This window comes from Coloeus monedula (assembly GCF_965178545.1).
Source record: "Coloeus monedula genome assembly, chromosome: 18".
In the NCBI taxonomy this organism is placed as follows: Eukaryota; Metazoa; Chordata; class Aves; order Passeriformes; family Corvidae; genus Coloeus; species Coloeus monedula.
The window spans coordinates 9,574,843-9,595,085 of record NC_138798.1 but is presented as its reverse complement, the minus strand read 5'-3'; the positions used below and the strand labels follow the sequence as shown (position 1 = coordinate 9,595,085).

The 20,243-nt window shown below is 40.3% G+C and overlaps 1 protein-coding gene across 5 annotated transcripts in view; it reads right to left on the bottom strand.

Annotated features, from left to right (window-relative positions):
- Nucleotides 1-11,367: 11,367 nt before the first annotated feature.
- CABIN1 (calcineurin binding protein 1) overlaps nucleotides 11,368-20,243 on the bottom strand; it is a 107,549-nt gene continuing 98,673 nt past the window's right edge. For 4 of the 5 annotated variants that reach the window (XM_082293684.1, XM_082293687.1, XM_082293686.1 and 1 more), the window contains 2 exons: nucleotides 13,182-13,408; nucleotides 11,368-12,687 (listed from right to left, as the gene is read on the bottom strand). In XM_082293684.1, the coding sequence (XP_082149810.1) occupies nucleotides 12,544-12,687; nucleotides 13,182-13,408 (371 nt within the window). In that variant the 3' untranslated portion in view covers nucleotides 11,368-12,543. Of the gene's footprint in view, nucleotides 12,688-13,181; nucleotides 13,409-20,243 lie in introns of those variants that run through there. The other variant, XM_082293688.1, reaches the window with a different exon arrangement.

Sequence of the window (20,243 nt, the reverse complement as noted above, 5' to 3'; positions counted from 1 at the left end):
CAGATCAGATGGTTATCAATAATGAGGTCACTGGTTTTGCCATCCTCTAATACTGCAGTTACTGGTTTAAGTTCCTGCAGGGAGCTACTGCTGGGTTCAGATTCGGTGAGTTGAGCCTGCCTGAGATGGGGGTTTGGACTCACCACCAAGGGGCTTCATTTTCAAATAACTCCTGACAGTGCAGAGAGAACCTACTAGTCTTAGAGGGCTTGTGCACTACAGAATGGGAGTGGGCAAGTTACAACAGCAGCTTGGGAGGGCTGGTTTAGATTATCAGAAACCTGAAACAAAAATTTGAAATCTAAGTACATACATGGTCCCCCAGTACATCTTTCTGGCTTTTTTGTCTCGTATTTCCTCTCCAAGATGGAACTATTCCTTCTCCTCCCTTTGCATCATACTGTGAAGAAGCTGTCCAAGGGAGGAATTGCTGAACTCTGGAATTCTTCACCCCAATTCCAGATTTTCCCTTAAGAGAAGATCACTTAAACTTCTGTTTTGAACAGTGATGTTCAGCCTTATCCACCTATAAAAACATGATAATATTAAGGAGGTTCCATTACAGAGGTAATTTATAGGGTTTTCTGCACTATGTGTGATGATTTCATTTCCTTGTTGAAAATATAACCACAAATAGATACATATGTGAAAATAGCATGTAGTTGAGCAGGAAAGTGACAAGGCTTCTTTCTGTGAGCCTGCTGTAAAATAAACTGGCAAAACCACATGTAATTCTTATCACCTCATTATCAAAGCTACTGGGGAACTGCAGGGAGACTGGACGGGGTGAACACCAGAAAAGATTAGAAGAGTTGGTTAAGGAAAGCTTCCCTGATTGATGGCCCTGTTCATGGAGAAGAAATGAACATGTCTGCAGGGTGTAAACATACAGATGACAGAGGAATTAATATTCTACAAAGGGATATAATTACCTTCATCAGTTGGGATGAAAATGAGAGAGAAGCAATTTGACTATCCAGGAAAAACTGTGGCTGTGCAAGGGCAGCCTATGCACAGAGGAACAGACGCAGTCCTTCCTGTATTATGCTTTTAATGGCTTTTTGCACACATCAGTGGCATTACACAGAACAATCCTGCCTTCGTGTGAGCAGTAAAGAAGGCTCTGAGGTATCTGCTCCTCTCTTATTCCTATGATTCCTCAAGTGAGCACTAAAGGAATTCTGGGACCACACGGAAGAATGGGTGTTACACTGGCATATGAACAGGCTGTTTCCCAGGAGGATGGAACCTGGGCTCACTGACACACTGTGGGTTACAGCACCACACATACAACACAGAAAATCCTGTATTTCTACACATCATAATTCACAAAAGACCAGCTATTGACTCACAGGAGAGGTGTGACTGCAATCTAAATATCACTGTCCTTGGGAGAGCATTCCTCTTTCCCACTTCAAGGATTAGGTCAGAGTGAGGGGAAAGGTGACAAGTTATTGAGCCACTGGGTTACATTTCCCAGGAAGTGCCTTTGGGTGACAGTGGAGATATACTAAAGCTGTAACAGCAGCCATTGTGTTAGAGCTGACAAAAGATTGATCCATGGACGAGAGAAGCATTTTCTCTGCAATTCTGAAGCACAAAGTTTATGAGCTATTCTCTGGGCTTTCAGAGGGCTTCAAACGGCCCTCAAGGGAGAGAAAAGAACTTCATGTTACACCACCATGCCCACTCTGTTCATTCAACTTCTACACAGTGTTCATGGTTCACCAAGTCATTTTCTGTGTTCTAACAAGCTCCTGCCACAGGTAACTCCTCCCTTTTTCCATCACAACTTCAGAAACAGAACATTCCCTGTGCTGAGAAGTCCTTTCCTTTGAGGAAAGCAGCCTAGGGGTGTTTTTGCAACAAACTGGGATGGACAATACCTCCCTCTCTTCTGTTTCACCCCCAATGTTCTCAGAAGTGCCAGATTCAGCTTTGCAAACTCAAGTCCTTTTTACCAGAACTGATATAACTCTGGTCAAGGCAGTGGGTATTTCTCATGGATTCTGGAGAGGAATATGTCCATCTTGTTCAGTAAGGTCAACCCTGAGATTGACTTTGCATCCTTCAATACGTGGGTTATGGTCTCTGATTAGCAGAAATGCAGCAAACCCATCAACTCATTGTTTAAAGATGGCTTTAGCCTTGAAGAGAAGTAAAACTCCCGTAGCAACAGTTATACAGGAGGAGAACTTGTCAGGTTCTGCTTTAGCACTTACTGCCTGAATTTTTTCTTGCCTGAAGACAAATTAAAATATTTTTGCAGGAATACAGGTCTTTTTCCATTTGCACCAGGATCAGAACAGTCATAATAAAGAAAATCATCACTGTTACCTGCATGTCCCACTGACCAGCTTTGGCTTCTGCAGTGCAGCCATCTTCAACGATTTTGTGACCCAAGGAGTTCCAAACTGCTTCTGTGCGACATCCTCATTAGTTAGTTCTGCACTGCATTAGGTGAGACAGTACCAACAAATCTGCAGTGGGATTATCACCATTGAAAGGTTTGCTGACAAGCCTGGCCTTACCACTTGTTTGCCATTCCCAAAGTTAAAACCAAAGCCTGCATCTTACTAACATTTTACTCAGCAACATAACAAGGGTATTCAAGCCTCAGTCTGTTTCTGTCTGCAGAGATAAAAATTATGTTAATGGATGAAGATAGTGTGGGAGACAGTTATTCTTGAGCAAACTCTGCCCAAGCTGAAGAATCCTGGGTTTCCTGACAGCAGTTCTGCCCCAGTTTTTCCAGCAGGTTGGATTCAGAAATGGAATTAGGCCCATAAGAGAGCTGTCATTTAAACGCATTTACCAATCAGAGGGCATCTTAAATAAACCTCAGTGCACTTATGTTCTCATTCCATGTTTAGCCAAACAATATAAGAGATTTTCTTCAGCAAATAAACCAGAATTCAGCAAAAATAAAAGCAGCAGAATCAAGCCTCCCTACTCTAACACCATTCTCCAGGAGGCAAAATGCTAAATCTACACCAGTGTTTTGGCAGTGAGGAAATATTCTCAAAACAACAGTATCACAGCAGTAATGTCTTCTGCTTTGGAAATGTGTTACCTTGATGTTTATATAGCCACAGGAGACCATTCAACAATGGCAATGTGTTAATTCCATTGACATTATCGCTCAAATTCAGTCACAGGGGCTGGCGAATGCTTTTTTTTACATGGCTCTTTCATCTAAAAGAGAATAAAGCAGGACATAATGGATGGTTAGTAACATATTGTTAAATGGTTACAAGACTCAGGAAATTTCAGCCAGGGAATGGGAAAAACTGAAAAATTCAAGTAAGTCTTAATTAGAACAGAGATTTGGTTTTGCTACACTGCATTATGCCAATTTCTCAGCATTCAGAGGTAAGGGCTCTCAAAAAAACTGAGCATGTTTTACATCTACATGAGCAGGCATTTTTTAGTCCTCTCCAGAACTCTGTTCATGGGAAGCTCTGTATATTTGGAGTTATTCACCATCACAAAAACCCGGGTAACTTTTTGTGTTGCTTTCATTTAACTTAACTATGGGAGTGGTTCCTAGTAGATACTCATATTCAATCACTCAAGATGAAAAAACCCATTGTTTTACCTAAAATTGGCTAGAAGATATTATAAACAATTTATGACAAAAATGTCCTAGCTACAAATTCAGTGGCCATTTAGAGGAGGGGGGATAGTTTGGACAAGTAGTTTCTATTTGATGGAGACAGAAAATGGAAGATAAATTGAAAAGCTCACCAGCTAGTGGGAAAGCTCTGAGGCAAAACTGAGTTCTTTTGACTTACAATTTAACCAATAAATCAATGGTGTTATCATTAAATAGATGCAGAAAGTGAATATTGACAAAGCCCAGATACAGAACCCAGGAAGAATGAGCCAGCTTCTAGTCCATCTCATTCCAGATGTATCACCAGTTCTGCTGCTACTATTCTGAAAGCCACCAGGATTTCCTTGCTGGAGCAATATCAGCCACTGAGGATGAGGGAGAAAAGCTGTTAAAGAAAATTGTATTCTTAATAAACACCGCCTCAGGAATCACATGAAGACAGGTGCCACTAAACAGAGCTTACACTAGCTGTTCTGCAGAGTTCATCTATATGCCATAGCCACCATAATTTCAGGGAGAAGTAATGAGGGCTGAATTTTTTACCAGCAGAGGTATTTCCACCTTTCCTTGGCCTTTTGCATTTTTCAGTGGTTAACTGTGAACTTTTGAGTTTGTATGTATTAAGGAAGTTAAGTCTGTTTATTTTAAAGCATCTATTTTCCATGGAAATTTTAGTTGTAGAAATACTTCATGTCACTGAAGAAACTGTACACATCATAAGCCTTGGGTGACCCACAACCTGAGGCTGCCCTTTGCTGTCTTCATTGAAATCAAGAGGAGCTATTTAAGTTTTGGTGCCTTGTTGAATCAGGCACATCTTTTAGAAGAAACATTGCTCTCCTCCTCTCTCCCTCTTCCCCAGCAGACACTCTGCACTTGGAAGTAACATTTCCATATTTTCATATTCTTTCCAGGTACTTTTCCACATGTGTTGACAGTACCAGATAACAGACAGTTGCTACACTGTTGTTGTCTGTGCCTGAGTTGTTGTAACTGAAACATGACCACACATCCAGCCCGGACATTATCACATCCTGCGCATTTCCGAGTTTCACTGACATTGCAACAAGTTCATCTTATTAAAAAATAAAATGCAGCAGGAGTGCATTTAAGCACAGACTATTTACTCTCTCTTACAATTTAATCGAATTCTCAATTATCTAAAAGTGAACTCCCCAGTTTGGAGGATAACACCTGCAGAGCAGCAGCTGGATTATGCACAGTTGTTAAGGCCCTTGTGTCTGGCTCTCAACAGCTGCCAATACACATGTTCAGGGGCTCAGCCCAGGCCAGGCAGCTGCACAGGGACATCTCTGTGGTGAGGGGGAGGCAGTGCAAGACATCAAGGGATTAAAACAACTCCCAGGCCTTCCAGCAATCCTGCACTGCTTTCTCATCTTTCTTACATTGAGGAAAAACACCTGTATTAACAACTTCCAAGGAAAAGTACAGGCCTGGTAAAATGTGCCATTGTAGGAGAATCCTTGTGCAGTTCACCGGAATATTCATGTTAGAGACAGTAAAAAGCATCCCAGAGCATCCATGCATGTACCAGTAAATGCACTTGGCTTGTTTGCCTTCTGCAGAAAGACCCACGTCTGCCCTATCAAATTAAAACATGAGCTGACAGCACTGCCTGGATGCCAGCAGCTGGTTCTGACTGCACTGGCAGAATCCAAAGGCTTCCTCAGCTTGCAAAGCAATGGGATCATAGACCAGGTTATCATTATGAATCCTCTGCACTTCTCTTTGCAGAAATACTTCACAACATGCAATTCCAAGCTATTATTATGTTCCAAGAAAGCCAAACTGAAAAATCACCTTGTACCACTGCTACTTGCTGTGAGAAAATACATCAGGCTCTATGTTTTGCTCCCAGGAAAGCCCGTTTACTTACGAAGTGTAGGAAGCATTTCCAGCAGGGTGTCTATTGGGAGAGCCATGACAGAAGTTATTTGCTTGAACTTGTGCTGCTGACTTGAGGGCACAGCATTGCAAATTGATGTTGTAAGCTCAGAACTTCCACTGTGAATTTCTAAAGTTTAATTTTTTTCCCCAACCCGCTCTAACCTAATGGAAATCTAACATCCAGCCAAGACATTCCTAAGTGACAAATTTCTATATTCAAACTGCTTTCTGACATCCACATAGCATGGTGAGTTTCTTGGTGAGTATGTTGGCTCAATTAACAAGTTAAGCAATTCTTTGAGCATCTAATACCATCTCCTAAGGGGAAAATTATTGCTGCAATCTTACTGAAAGAGTTACATTTTATATATATCCATGCATTTAGAAGAGAAAATGTGACTCTTCATACACATTAGGGTGTAATTTAAGGAAATGAAATCTCTGGTGTGACTTAAATTACAAAGCATCAAAGAACACTTCTAAAGTATGAAGCTTTTCTGCTCTTACAACATCCTCTACTAATTATTACTGAACAGTATGTGTTCAATGTTATATTAGATCATAGTTCATGCAATGCATATTGCAAATAAAACTCAGTTGTGCATTATTCCTTGTGAACAGCCCTCTGTATGTGTCAGACACCTCAGAGAAGCAAAATGAAAGGAATGTGAACATAGAGCCAGGTTCTTAGGCTAAGTGTGGATATATGTAACAATTCGGCATTCACACAGGAAGCACTATTTCTAAAATACCTTTGCCTTGTTACGTGGCCTTTCACTTATAGTTATTATATCACTCAACTAAAATTAAATGAATACCATTCCCATGTGGTTCTCATATGCTTATACCATATACGAACTTTGTTTATATTCCATTTATACTGGAATTCACCCTTGTTTGCACAGTTTCTGAAAGAGAAGGGAGAGAAAAAAATAGGCTGAGAAATAAAACTTGAGAGGGGGATATCTATGTCTAATCTGAGAGCAAAAACTACTTTTTACCATATATGTTGATTCGGCTTTAGATAGGCAGTTTCCTTCAGTAAGACAATGCACTTAAAGAGACATTGCAGAGTGTTCCTCCCACTGGGATTATATAATGGAATGTTTTTCTACCAGCTACAGACACAATCATTTAATTGCGCAGATAAATCTTACATGCAGGCAGAAGTGTGATTTTACTTCTCCCCTTGGTAGAAGTGATTTGGTTTTTCTGATTCTGGAGTCAGTGAGTGGCGTCAGCTCCATATCCCTGCTCCCTTTCCTGAGCTGCCAGATGGCTGCAGGACCTGATCTCACCTCCAGGCTGCTCCAGATAACAGAGACTGTCTTACAAGATTTTACCCAAGATTGAACACTACGTGTTTCTTCCATCATTCTCATACTCATTTTCACCCCCGATTAGAATTTTACTTTAACAAAACGACCTCAAAACACTTCACAGATCCACAAGCTGCATGTTTATCACCGACTCTTGGGCTCAGTTATGCCAGCATAAGCCCCACACCACTGCCACAAGCCAGGGTTGAATTATCAGGATTTACACTGACAAAGCTGAACGCATTATTTGAGCCCTTTCACACAAGGCTGACTGTCAAGAGATATCCATGACACCCCAGTATAATATGCTGCACATTATGAAAATGGAAACACACAGGGGGCTTGTTATAGGGGAACCAAGGGTAAAAAAAAAAGGAAAAACATGGTCATGGGGCAAACAGATTTTGTGTGAAAAGCAAGTATATAGTGGATCTGTTTTCCTGCCAAGTGTCAATATTAATGGTAACAAAGAGAGCTCTTGTCTTTTGTTGCCACGGCCAGGGACACAATCCTGTAAACAGCCTGTGAGGATTCTCATTCCCTCTGCCTTGAATCAGACATACATTATGCAAAGGACATATGCTACAGTAGCAGAAAGCCCTTAGAGCTGAATGAGGTCAAAACCAGCAACGCACTGTAGTCTCAGCAGTTTCAAGATAGATCTTGGACACCCATTTAGGGTGGGGTGTTGGTCGCCCCCTTTTTCCTCCCCCTCCCTTCCCTCTTCTGTCCTAGGGCCCCCTCTAGTGCTACCGGAGCAGCCAGTGTAGCTTCCAGGTGACACGGGATAAACCCTGGGCATTGTGCTGGAGATGCACCCACAGCCAGCAGACACCTGCACAAAGCTGTGCTGAGGCCAGTGAGCTCAAAGACAGCTTTGAAGGCTGGACCAGAGAGGTTCTGGAGTTGGCTAAACAAGCACTTGTTGATGGGTGTCATCCTCACAGATGCATTAAACAAACAGCATCAGGAACAAAAATGTCTATCCAGGGAGACGCATCTCTTAATCTCTGGTGAGACTTGCCTGGGATTCTGTAAGTATTAATGTGAAAGAGCCATTTGAGTGAAGATAAGTCATCTTCCAGAAGCCAATAAACTCAGATGCTGGTCTGTTGCCCTCTGCAATCCTACCTGTTCCACCATGCCCTGCAAGGACAGCTGATAGTACCAGAAAGGCATAACTTGGGCTAGTACAGCCTGTGGTACAGTACCCTGGGGTTACCTGAAAAATAATAAATAACATCACAACTTAGCTATTAGTGGATCCCTAGTCATTAACTGGAAGGCAAAGATGGCAATTAATACTCAACCTACAGTGAACTTCTTACTATCAAAGAGCAAAGCCTCTTCATCCCAGTTTTCCACAACTAAGAGACCACAAAATTTATGTCTGTTGTGCTTTTTTTTATGCGCATCTCAACTAATTTACCTGCCATCTAGTCCCCTAAAATATGACAAGCACCTGCAGGAGCAGAAACAAGCCATGCTCAGTGTATAACTGTACACACAGGCTGCACCACAGATGCTTCACCTCGTGGAAATATCCAATTCAGCACCGTGCTTCTGGCAGTGGAGTTAACAGTGCTGTGATCCCACACGTAATGGTAAGACTTTGTCTGTTCTCACCTGGCCACTGTGTTTCCTTCAGTCCATTTTGTGTCCTATCAACTTCAGCTGCTGCTGTGCCTTCCTCATCTTTTCCTGGCCCCTTTCTCCCTGACCATATGGTGTTTATTTTGGCTGCAAAAGACATTAATTTCATTATTCATGAGAAACCTCACTCCAATTAAGAAAAAAAAAAACAACCAAGAGACAACAACTGACAAACCCTAGTACATAATAAAATTAAGGAGATACTCAGTATCTTCCTTGATCTGCTATTTTGGTTGTGGAAGGAAGCATTATTAGCTTTTGAAGAAAATGCTAGAGCATTTGTCAGACAGTGGGCAGAAGCCACTAATGACAGCCGTGCTCAACAAAATTAATTCTTAGTAAAACACTAGTTCTTGCTTGAGAGAGAGAAAATCTCAATGGTCTTAACTACACATAGATTATATAATCCCTGTGCCAGGAAATGAAATTGCATTAAACCCAAACTGGGCCAAACCCCAGTACTATGTACCTTAACAATACTTCCACCTTAACAGACAAAGACATCTGTGTGCAAACAGTGCCCAGTAACTGCACAGAAAGGATATCAACTCTCCACAAATTACCTCCACAGACAATTTAAAATAATTCCTTTTTCCATCTCCTTTGGAACAAAAATGGTTTTGCTATTTGCCTGAAAGTCTTAACAGTCTGGCTTTTCAGTAGACAAAAAGGATTTGGTTTTTAATGAATCATGGTCAAGGAAAAAAGAAAAGAGAAAGCCTCATCCCACTTGGTCACAGACCTCACCTTTAAGTTTACTTGAGGCACCAGACATTTCTGTCCCTATGGCTTCACAGGGAAAACCCAAACCAAAACCATACCAAAGCAATATACTTTAGTAGCTGCCATTTATTTGTCTGGCACACTGGAAAGGCACCTGGGAACACAGATTTCAGAAGCAATGGTTACCCAGTAAATCCTGAATGCAGATGTAGTGTTTACATTTGATCTGGAACTTGGTAAGCTGGATCTTGCCTAGGCTTGGATTTCAAGCTCTTACTACCAGGATTGAACCAAAATAAAAAAAATCTACTTAAGTCATCACTAACTGCAGTTTTACTATAATACTTTTTCTTGACAATGCCACAAGATGATACAGCCAAGCTTCAGGAGATGCATTACTAAGTGAATACCTCTGTTTGTAAGGATTTGAAGTTCTTGCTCCAAGTACCTTTAGGCATGGCTCTTCAGACAAACATCGTTATCTCCACGCATCCAGGGCTCTTGGCATCTTCACTCCAGAATATGGCTCCTTGAACTGAAGAACTACATCAGCTGTACTTACAGAAAGGTGATTTCACACATGGAGAAGAAGAAAGGCCCTTCAGTGCAGCCCAGCAGTAACACCCTTGTGGAGGAAGGCCCACAGCTGAGCCACAAGGTATTTAGTCAACAGCAGAGGGGCAGGATTGGAGGGGGGTGGCTTGTATAGCTCAGTCTCAGTAATTTCTTGAGCTTGAGAAAAAGTCCTTGAACTATTTAAGAGCATAAGGAAAATCAGGTAAGCGAATTCAATATAGGATAAAAAAAGTTGCACAGTTGAGTAGTTTGAAGGTTAAAATGAGTTTAAAGAACATCAGCAAATGCAGCTCTTGTTGCTGGCAGGAAAAGTTACACTTAACTGTTCTAGCTTTCCTAAACCAGCAAAATTTTAAACCCTTCTCAAAAAGCAGGACTAGAATTCAAAAGAAAACTCAAGACCAGCATTTTAGGAAGTCTGGAGAAAAAAACCCCAGAAAGCCTAATGCCAAGGAATACTTAAGAATAATAAAAGAAAAACAACCATTTTAAGTGGTCCCATTCAATTAGAAAATCAAATGCTTTACACATCAAACCCAAGCTAAAGTGTGGACCTGAAAATTTAAATGTGATCTTTAAGTTAGCAATACACTTAAGAATACACATTAGCCAAAAAGCCTGTGTAGCTTACTCCATTTGGGTGAAACAGCTCTATTCAGAACTACACCCTCCCTTTCGATTTCTCTTAAGTAGATGATTTATTTTATCCTGGGCTTTCTTCTAAAAAACCTAAACATCATGCTTATCTAAAACTTCCTCAGTCTTTTACCAGTCAGTGACTACACAGTATGCTATACACTGCATTTATAATAACCTACCGCAAATCAAAGAGTAAACACTGAAAATATATTACTACTGAAAACACCTATTTGCTTTTACCATCAGCTGACTCATCTTTTCTACACCAGTTGCATTCATCTCACCTACCAATTGTAGTAAATGAAAAAGTAGCATGAACAGTTGCTAACACATCCAAAATGGACATGCTCACTTCCTTGTAAACCACATTTTCTTCAAAACAAAGCCCCCAGAATTTGAGAACAAACTTGCAATACAAAGTTTGCCGCAGCTTCTTTTTATCCACAGTCCATTTATCATTCTTTATCAATTAGATCAATCACTGTAATAATGGATCAAGTGCAAATTGGTACAGCCAAATATTCTGTGTGATCCTGTTCCCCATGTGGTGTCTTCCCCCTTATGTGCTCACCAGCTTTCAAAGACACCAAGATGGGTGAAAAAGAATTCACATCACGTCTCAGTGGGGAAGTGAACCCACTGCAGGCACCCTTGGCAACACTGGCTGACCTGGGTTCTGGGTCACACAGACCAAACCCATCCCAAGAGCTCTGGCAGTCCTCAGAAAATAAAGTGGCTCCCATCACATCCCCCCAACCCATTTTTTGTTACCCAAGAAACAAAAGGAAAGAGAAGCAGTACTCTTTCCAGAACCATGGCACCTTGTGCCCTCTCAGACAAACAGAGACAACAGTGCATTTCAACTTTATTAGAAAAGAAACCCAAAGGTTTATACAAAGCTCTGCATTTTACAGAAAACCAACCCCCCAAACACAAAGAAATCCAACATTGCAAGCTGTATGTATTTTCTGTTTTCATATACAGACATATATATATGTACATACACATATATATGTGTGTGTGGGCGCACGCGGGTGTATATATAGTGTGTGACTTTTTTTTTGCATGGTTTGCATTCATTATTTTACAAAGTTAACATTCAGTAGAAAAAAAAAGGATTTTTGTTACCATTATTTTCTCATATAAATAACTGTGAGCAGTCCCTCTGCAGATAGATAAAAAACACCTTTTCGTGTCATTCTGTAAAAAACAGACATTACTGAAATGGTACTGAAATCTTTCAAGTTTTTTTTTCAATACCACCATAAAAATATCATCTAGCCCCCAATTCAAAATGCTTGTCCAAGGCATTAGAAGATAAAGGACTGTAAGACAATTCTGGAAAGATCAGTTCTTTAAGCCAACATTCAGGTAGATAATTTTTGCTGGACCTCATACATTGGTGTGAAATGAGCACAAACAGGAGACCAATGTCTCTGTCTGCCTGGAAAAGCTGGTTCTTTTGTCTGTTTGAAAGAGTCAAATTCCAACAAAGCACCCAGCAGTGTGAAGGAGCTGACAGACTCTCAACTCACCCTCCTTGCCCTGTGACAAAGCCACAGACTTTCTTGATACAATTAAAACCTCTACCAGCTCAGCAAATTTTCCCTACTCCATTCACCTTAAAAGGAGCTGTTGGATTAATCATGGCATGGTTAGACAGACATCAGGTTGCAGAATTCCTGGGAGAAAAACTTAGCTAGAGGGGAAAATGCAAGACAACTAAAAGGAAGAAAACACTACAGAAAAGAGCTACCGGAGCAACTCCCAAGGCTCTGGTTTGAAGAAGCAGGAACAGTAGAGAGATATAAATTGCAGCTCAAAACATCCTTGTGTTTACTGAAGTTGCCGGTGACAGCGTGATCCAAATTAACGAACTGCCTGGTAAACAATCAATCATTCTTTCCGTCAAGCACCATGATGGGGAGAATGGCGAAGATTCTGAAGGCAATACAAGTGGTTGTTGTGATAACAAAGGTAATGAAAGTGAAGAACACAATGATGCCAATTAAATGGAGAGTAATGCCAATGAAGATGTTTCAACTTCCAGAGATGCTGGCAACAAGAAGAATGGTTATGTGGTTGGTGTTGATGATGGCCAGAATTCATTCATATGTCCATGTAGTCATCATCTTCATCAGTATCACTTTCCAGTGAGGACTCCTGGCTTGAGGTCTCTAAGATTTCCAAAGCTGGCTGACAAAGGCTCTCCTTCTTTACATTCGCTGCAGACTGAGCAGACAAAATAGCAGACTGACCCCAAAAAGAGAGAGAGAGAATATATTGCTAAATAGTCAGGATAAACCCATGGTCACAGGGACAAAACCCCACTGGTTGCTATTCCTTCACATTCAGTAACTGTCCTGTGTCTATGAAAGATATCATCCTAATGTAAAACAACGTAACATTTACCAGTAGGCTTCCCCACAGTTAATGTTCTGGTAACTTCCAGTAATCTAAGAACTGCAATGGCTGCACCAGGTCACTCAGCCATTTCTGTAATTTTTTCCAAATCCGTCAGAAAAGGGATAAGGAATAGAATAGTTCTCATTTCACCCACAGCCAGTATTTCACCAGTCCTTTAAAAACTGGCTCCTGCTGGTAACAACTAGCACCTCCTTCCACTACTTATCTGCCTCTTGTTATGAACTGGGGACATGAACTGTTGCTTCTTTCATACAAGTACTTTACTGAGGAGAGAATTAAGATTAAAAAAATCTAAAAAATTACTGTTTCCCTTTTATTACCTTTAATTTTTGCTTGGTCTCTTCTGAAATGCTGCCCTTTGGAGAAAGGAGAGTGGGAGTGGGTGGAGTGACAGTGATCTCAGGTGGAAATTTGGTGACAGATGAAGGTATGAAAAGCTTTGGCATGTTGGGCAGAACGCGAGTTTTTACTCGGGTGCCATCTGTCTTGTTCTGCTGACTTCCCAAAGTCTGTGAACTGGAGCCGAGTTCAGGCTTGGAACTGGAGGCTAAACAGAAAACAGTAAGAAAAAATATGTTAGAAAGTTATCTAGGATTTCAGATGTCAAAGAAGAGGGAAGAGTTCATTGTTAGATGTAAGGCTGGCTCAAAAGGCCTTTCTTCAAGTCTTGCAATAACCAAAGCTTAGAACCAGAAAAAAGATTGTATAATGACAACTGCAAACCAGTAGAAATTAAAAAATATCTTACTGGATGGCAGAAACTCAACCTGACCAAGCACAACAAGTGGTAGTGTAAGCACTGGCCATCTACATCTACTACAAACACCATCTTCCCACTTGTGTCAGATGCAATCATCTGATCTTTGCATTCTCTGTCTCTCCATTCTGTAACGCAACAAATAAAGCCCTTTAGCTTTACTTATGAGTCTTAATTTCCTCCACCACAGCATTGTCTCTTTAATTATTGAGAGAGCAGCTCCCCAACAATTAGAGAAAAATACATGGTAACACTTGTCAAAATTTCCCCATTACTCTGGTTCAAATCCTGCCATAAACCCCTCCTTGGTGTGCTCATGCCACTGGCTCCCACACTAGTTAGCATAATTTCCACATTCTTCCCAAGTGTCTCAGCTTGTGGTCTTCACAATGCAAACTGGCTCAGAGTGTTTACTGAGTACATCTCATAAGAAGGATCCAGCTCTTCCCCAGGCACTATCACATTACGAGCTGATATATACACAACAATAACCAGTATATGAAAATGCTCTCACATTAAAAACTGAAAATGTGTTAAAAGAGATTTCTTACTAATAATGCTACTTCATATGGAGTCAAAATTATTCTTTAGAAACTATATAAATGGAAATACCAGAGTCTTTCTCAGTCTGGTAATAATGACAGGTGTTCATACACATTTTTCCAGATTCAGTATTGTCACACCCATCTCTGGCAGATACTGAGACCGACATGGCCACTTACACACCGCAAAATAAAATGCCAGTTCCCTCATGCCATCCTGAGAAACAAGAAGCAGAAGAACAAACTACTAAGGGATGTAAAATTGAATTGCATGTTCTCAACAGTACACAGGAATGTAAGAGCTACCACAACAGATGAGACATGGCTTTCCATCAACGTCAGTGACCCATCTCCATGGGCAGCCAATCCTTTCAGACAGTAATCAGACACAGGATAATCTGCCTCTCACAAATAAGGAAAAACAAGATACCCCAAACATAAATATCTAGATTATGCTTGCCTGAAATACCAGGTTTTACATTTTTTTCAGTTAAAACACCAACTTCTACTTCTCTTGGGAAGAGGGCAGAGGAGGGATAGAACACGTTAACTGCTGTAATGTTGGTTTTTACGTTTACTCAAACTGAGTCAGTTTTGTGAAAAACGATTTCCTTCTGCTAAATGTTCCAACAGTGTAATCCAAAGTGTTACCATATTGCCCCATATAGGACTTCAATTAAAAGAAAAGTTCTGCTTTAAAGGATGCACAAATGATATTGCATGAAAGCTGGTACAGAGGTTTTTTATTTGGCTTTGCTGCCATGGTATTTAGCATGCGAGACATGCATCAAACAGAATTACCACTAAGGGTTGACTGGGCACTTGCCCAGGAAGTTTGGACACTGCCAGGAATGCATCTAAACTCTGGAATACCTGACTGGAAGGCAGGCAGAGAAACTGAGGAATATCATTCCCAACTGTCCAACCAATCAGTGCCTGCAGACTGATGCACAGCTCACCACCCCATTTCAGAATTCTCTGAAGCACAGGAAGCTCCTACCTGGGGTACAAACATGTCCCGAATTTGTGCTGGTCACGGGCTCCACTTGCCAGCAAACAGGCTCTGGCGATGGTGCGACAGTAGCCATTTTCATCTGCTGACAAAGCCGTGACTCCTGCTGCTGAAATCCAAGCCCCTCCAAAGGCACTTCAAGCTCTTCTTCCTCTTTAGTAATGAAATATAATTCACAGATTAAGAGACATCCTGATCTCTCTCCTAAGCCTCAATCCTTTTGCTGTCTAACCAACTGGTAGGAAAATTCTTTTAACCCTTGCTCTACTTCTAAACTGTAACATGACTGAGTGAAATTAAATATTGGCAAGCCAAGATGGCAATAGCAACTTTTTCATACTTAGTGCCATCAATTCAAACTCGTAAAAAGAAGGAAATGTCATTTAAAAAGTGAAAGAAAAAATTATGAGTCTGACATTTTGTCATTTCTGCACATCTGCAAAAACACAGACAGCCGAGCATTTCCTTTGGAGCTGTGAGGGCTGGGAGGCAGAGGTGCCACATGCAGAGCAAAATCCATCACCCTTAATGAAGGACCAGCTGTGATCAATGGGTCCCTCTCTGATCTCCAGCCACAGGTACCCGCTACACTGAGGTACAGCTCACTGCTAAGGAAGATTAATTACTGTGAACATCAAAAAACAGGGCCAAATCCATTTTTCATGAAACCAATATCAAGTGATACTGAATGCCCAATTTTCACTGATATGTCCACTGTACCTCTATAAATATATTAGCCTAAAATTCCCACCTTCTGCTATTCTAGAACCTGGGATGTTTGTAACTCAGAATCCACGTGTGTGTGTACAATCTTGTTATTATGTACCAGCTGTACCTGCTTTTAAATTGATGCAGTGTTAAACCAGCTTTCTTACATACTGAGCTGCATGTTGTACATAACAGGAGCAATTTTCACTCAACTACAGAGAGTTGTCAGTGCCCTTTCTGGGCAGGGCAGCAACCCTTTCAAGGCTATGGACACACAAACAAGCTCTTATTCTCTCTTAAAAATGAAGATGTTCTTCAGAAACAAAGGGCTGCCTAGTCTAATTTGAATCACCTTATATTTACGCAGGCTAAGGTGTGCACAGGCAGCTATCATGGACCAGCACATGCAGTGGATATTCACAGTCTCACTTGCTCTAAATTCTTTGTATGTCAATGCTCTAAACTAATTTAGGATTTTGACCATGCAATGTCTTAAAAAGGAATACATATTTTAACTTTTCCTCATTGGAAAACTGCTCCCACCCCCTCAAGTGTTGAAAACACTTCTCCATCTCCACCAATATAGAGAAGAACTCGGAATTTACCATGGTAATATTCCCCTGTACAAGAGTTCCCCTTGCAGAAACTGCTTCAGACAACATTACAGCTTAACAGTCTGATCTACGCAGTTTGAAAGATGCAACTTTTTTATAGAGTTATCATTTCTATGGTTCTTGAATAACTTGTATGAAAAAAAGCTCAGGAAAGCAGGCTGTAAGTTCTTCGATCCGCTAATTTTCATAGGTAAAGAAAAAACCCTGTCATCTAGACTTGTAGCTGAAAGCTTGTATAAGCCTTAGGATAAATGAGATTGCTTGTAGAAAATAGTCCAATAGCTCCCAAAAAGGAAAGGTCACCCACTACAGCACAGATCACAGGCAGCTTCTGTTCTGTGATGTTCCACTCACTATCAAGCACAAAATGGAATCGTCTAATGCAGAAGAATGTAGTTCTCATTCTCAGCACTCTCTTGCACATTTCTCTCTGGATACTTCAAAATACAGCACTAGAAGCAGGAAAATAATACTTGCATCTGTACATGTATTAATAGACCACATCAGCTGAGAAGCAACACAGAAGGAAGCGCTTAACTGCAGGAATCTTGAGTAGGAAAATCCTAATTCATTGTTTCCCTGCTGAAGAAGCAGAGCACAGCTGAAGGATCCCTAGGTATTGCCTGCCCTTTCCACCATCACACACAGGATTCAACCACGCACTGACAAAGGAGCAGAGCTTGCAGGAAGCAGGATCAGCCCCAGCGTGGCCCAAAGCCAACACACACACATCCCATTACACTGCTGGTGCCTGACGACAGGCTGCAGCCTAAACCCAGAACACTCCCATACTGAAATGGCTACAAGACACTTGATCAAAGATAGGAGGAAACATTACAACAACATCTGAAGAAAAGCAAGATGAAAATTATGATGATTTCAGATTACTTTACAAGACAGTCAAGAAGTCAACTCGTTCTTAACTTACTCCAACACTCCAGAATCACCATCTTAAGTAGCAAGGGTAAGTAGTAACAGAATCTTTCTTATCCACTTATTAACTCAGAATACAAACCAGTAATTAACTTAGCAGGTACAAAACTATTTACAAATAAACTGCAAATCCTACAGCCTCAACTATACTGCTAACTGAGAGCAGTTTTGTATGTACTCTACTACTTAACTACATTAGGGACTTATTAGTTCACAATACAGAATAAGAGCTCTGATTTGCATTACTATTTAATGACAAAACTCTACTTCTTATGCTGATAACAATATTTGTTTAACTATAAGATATATCATTGCTTAAACTGATTTGCTCTACTTTATTTTAACTAAATTATGGCCCACTGACAAAAGCTCTTTTGAGCAGCCTAATTCTAGGAAGATGCTACAAGACTGGTATCAGTCTATGTTCTCTCAAGAGCACTCAGCATCCTCATATACATCTCCATTTTCCAGATCATATTTTTGTTAAGTTTTGAAGATGCAGTTTTACAGTGCAGTAAAATTAGATTTAAATTTGAGTAAGATTATCTGACAGCAGTTTTTAATGTAGAAGTGAATGGAAATGAAAGGGCAGGAGTCTGGCACACTGTGTATATTTCTATCACTGCACTTGTGGAAACAATATTTGTTAATATTCTATTAGAATGTGCCTTTCAGTACAATAGAAATCAAGAACCACTGCCTGCTAATCAATCCCTTGCTGTCAGAGATGTTCAATACAGTCACAGAATTCTATCCCCTGACTGGGTCATACACTTTATTCTTTCTGGACTGTGCAATTTTAAATTTTTTTCTTTACATAGAAAAAACGCCACTCAAGTGACCAAGTTAAAAATAAAGTTAATGAACAAAATATTTTTTAGACTTCTTGAAAATAACAAGAAGTGGTTGTTTCAGTGTACATATCATAATTCATACTTTAATATATTGCATAGATATTTGTTCTTTTTTCATTACAGACAAAAAGGTCAAAACACAGGACAATCAAGAAGAAATATACAGTTGGATCTCCTCATTATTTGTCTAAAACAGATTTCTGAAAAGAATATTTCATTATTTGTTTTGAGGAAGATGCTGTTAAAGCCCTGAACATAATGTCCTAGTTCTTCTAATAAAAACTTTCCCCAGGGAGATAAAGACTCCACTAACTTGTGAGCCACAATATTCTGCACAAGTGCAAGAACACAAGAATATGTAAGTGCAGCACATTCTGAAGGTGTTCAGAAGCTCAGATTTAATATCTGTTAATAAATCTTTTGGTATTACCCAGTACTTGTACTGTCTTGGCAGGTTTTCAAACATTAGCTCTACAAACCCAGTTTAAAATAAAATCAGTTTCTGAAGATACAGTATGAAGAGACACTTATCCCCAGGCTGAGGATGGGACAGGTACTGTACTCTGGAGACCCATTTAGCACTCTCACAACACAACACACAAAAATTAAGCATACCGAGAAAAGCACAGATTTGCAATGCACATCACTATTGATATTGAAAAGTTCCTCTCCAATCGAGCTGAATTACAAGTATTTTTTTTTTAGCCTTCCCTTTCCCAACAACTGCCTAAATACACATAAAAAATAGTACACGACATAGAAAGAGGGACATCATACCTTTCAACATCTCCCTGCTTTAGTGAGGAAGAAACAAGCTGACAACAATTCAATGCAACAACCTACTCCAGCTTTCCTCTCCAACCTCTTCCCACTTGTTGCCAGGGTAACCAGTGTTTGCAGATGCCTATAGCGGGCGCCTGGGTTCATGACTTCATCACAGTTAATATCCTCTCCCCATCTCTTTATACAGAGAATGCACTACATACATTTATCCACACACTATAAGCACACAGATTATACAACCCTGCAACCGTTTTTATACCGAGACCATTCACTTTGCTATTCTGATGTATATAAAATCAAAAATAACACTGGCAAAAATAATCACTTGGCAATTTGAAGATGTGGAGAAAGTTTAAAAGCAGTAGTACTGCAACCAGTAAGCAGCCGCTCTGGTCCCTCTGCACTGAACACTTATTAATTTGATTTCATCATGCTGTCAGGTATGAGACATTAACATTAGTGTTATAAAACATTTCGTACGGAGTTTCAAAAAATTCTTTAGTCGTGCACTAAATCTCTTACATTACCACTGAAAGGCAAGCCCAGAAAATGTGACTAGCACTTGGAAAAAAACATTTTCCAGTTTCAGACAGAAGCAGTTTGAAGTATTATAGCACAGATATGTTAAAGAATATAAGCAACACACAGTGCATGCAAAAAGCACCATTGCATTATAGGAAAGAAGAAGGAGCTGAGCTTTGAAATCCAGGACAAAATATTAACATAGTTTCCAAAGAAAATACAAGAAATGAACAGACAACAACCTCGAGTGCTTAAATAAAGCATTTGCACCACTTGCCTTCATCCCTCTGCAAAACACCTTCCCCAGCAGTTCTGTGTGTTGAGACAAAAAGTCTCAAAATACATCAGTAGGATTTAGCTGATTTGTACTACCTTGCCTTCCAATCACTTCAAAAGAGTAAGGATGGAATCCTATGTGCCTACAGACTCTAGGAAACACTTATCTTCCTCATCCCAGTAACAAATGGTTTACTCTGTACTAGTGGCCACCCACAGCACATACAATTGTTCATACAACTCATTTACCGTACAAGGCAGAGACTGTATTTTTTTCCACAGTGATGAAAACGGGCCTGATCCTTTGCTCCCTGACATAGTGGAGTAAGTATCTTACCACATTTCCAAGAAATAATACTAATGTGTAAACAATTCATTTTC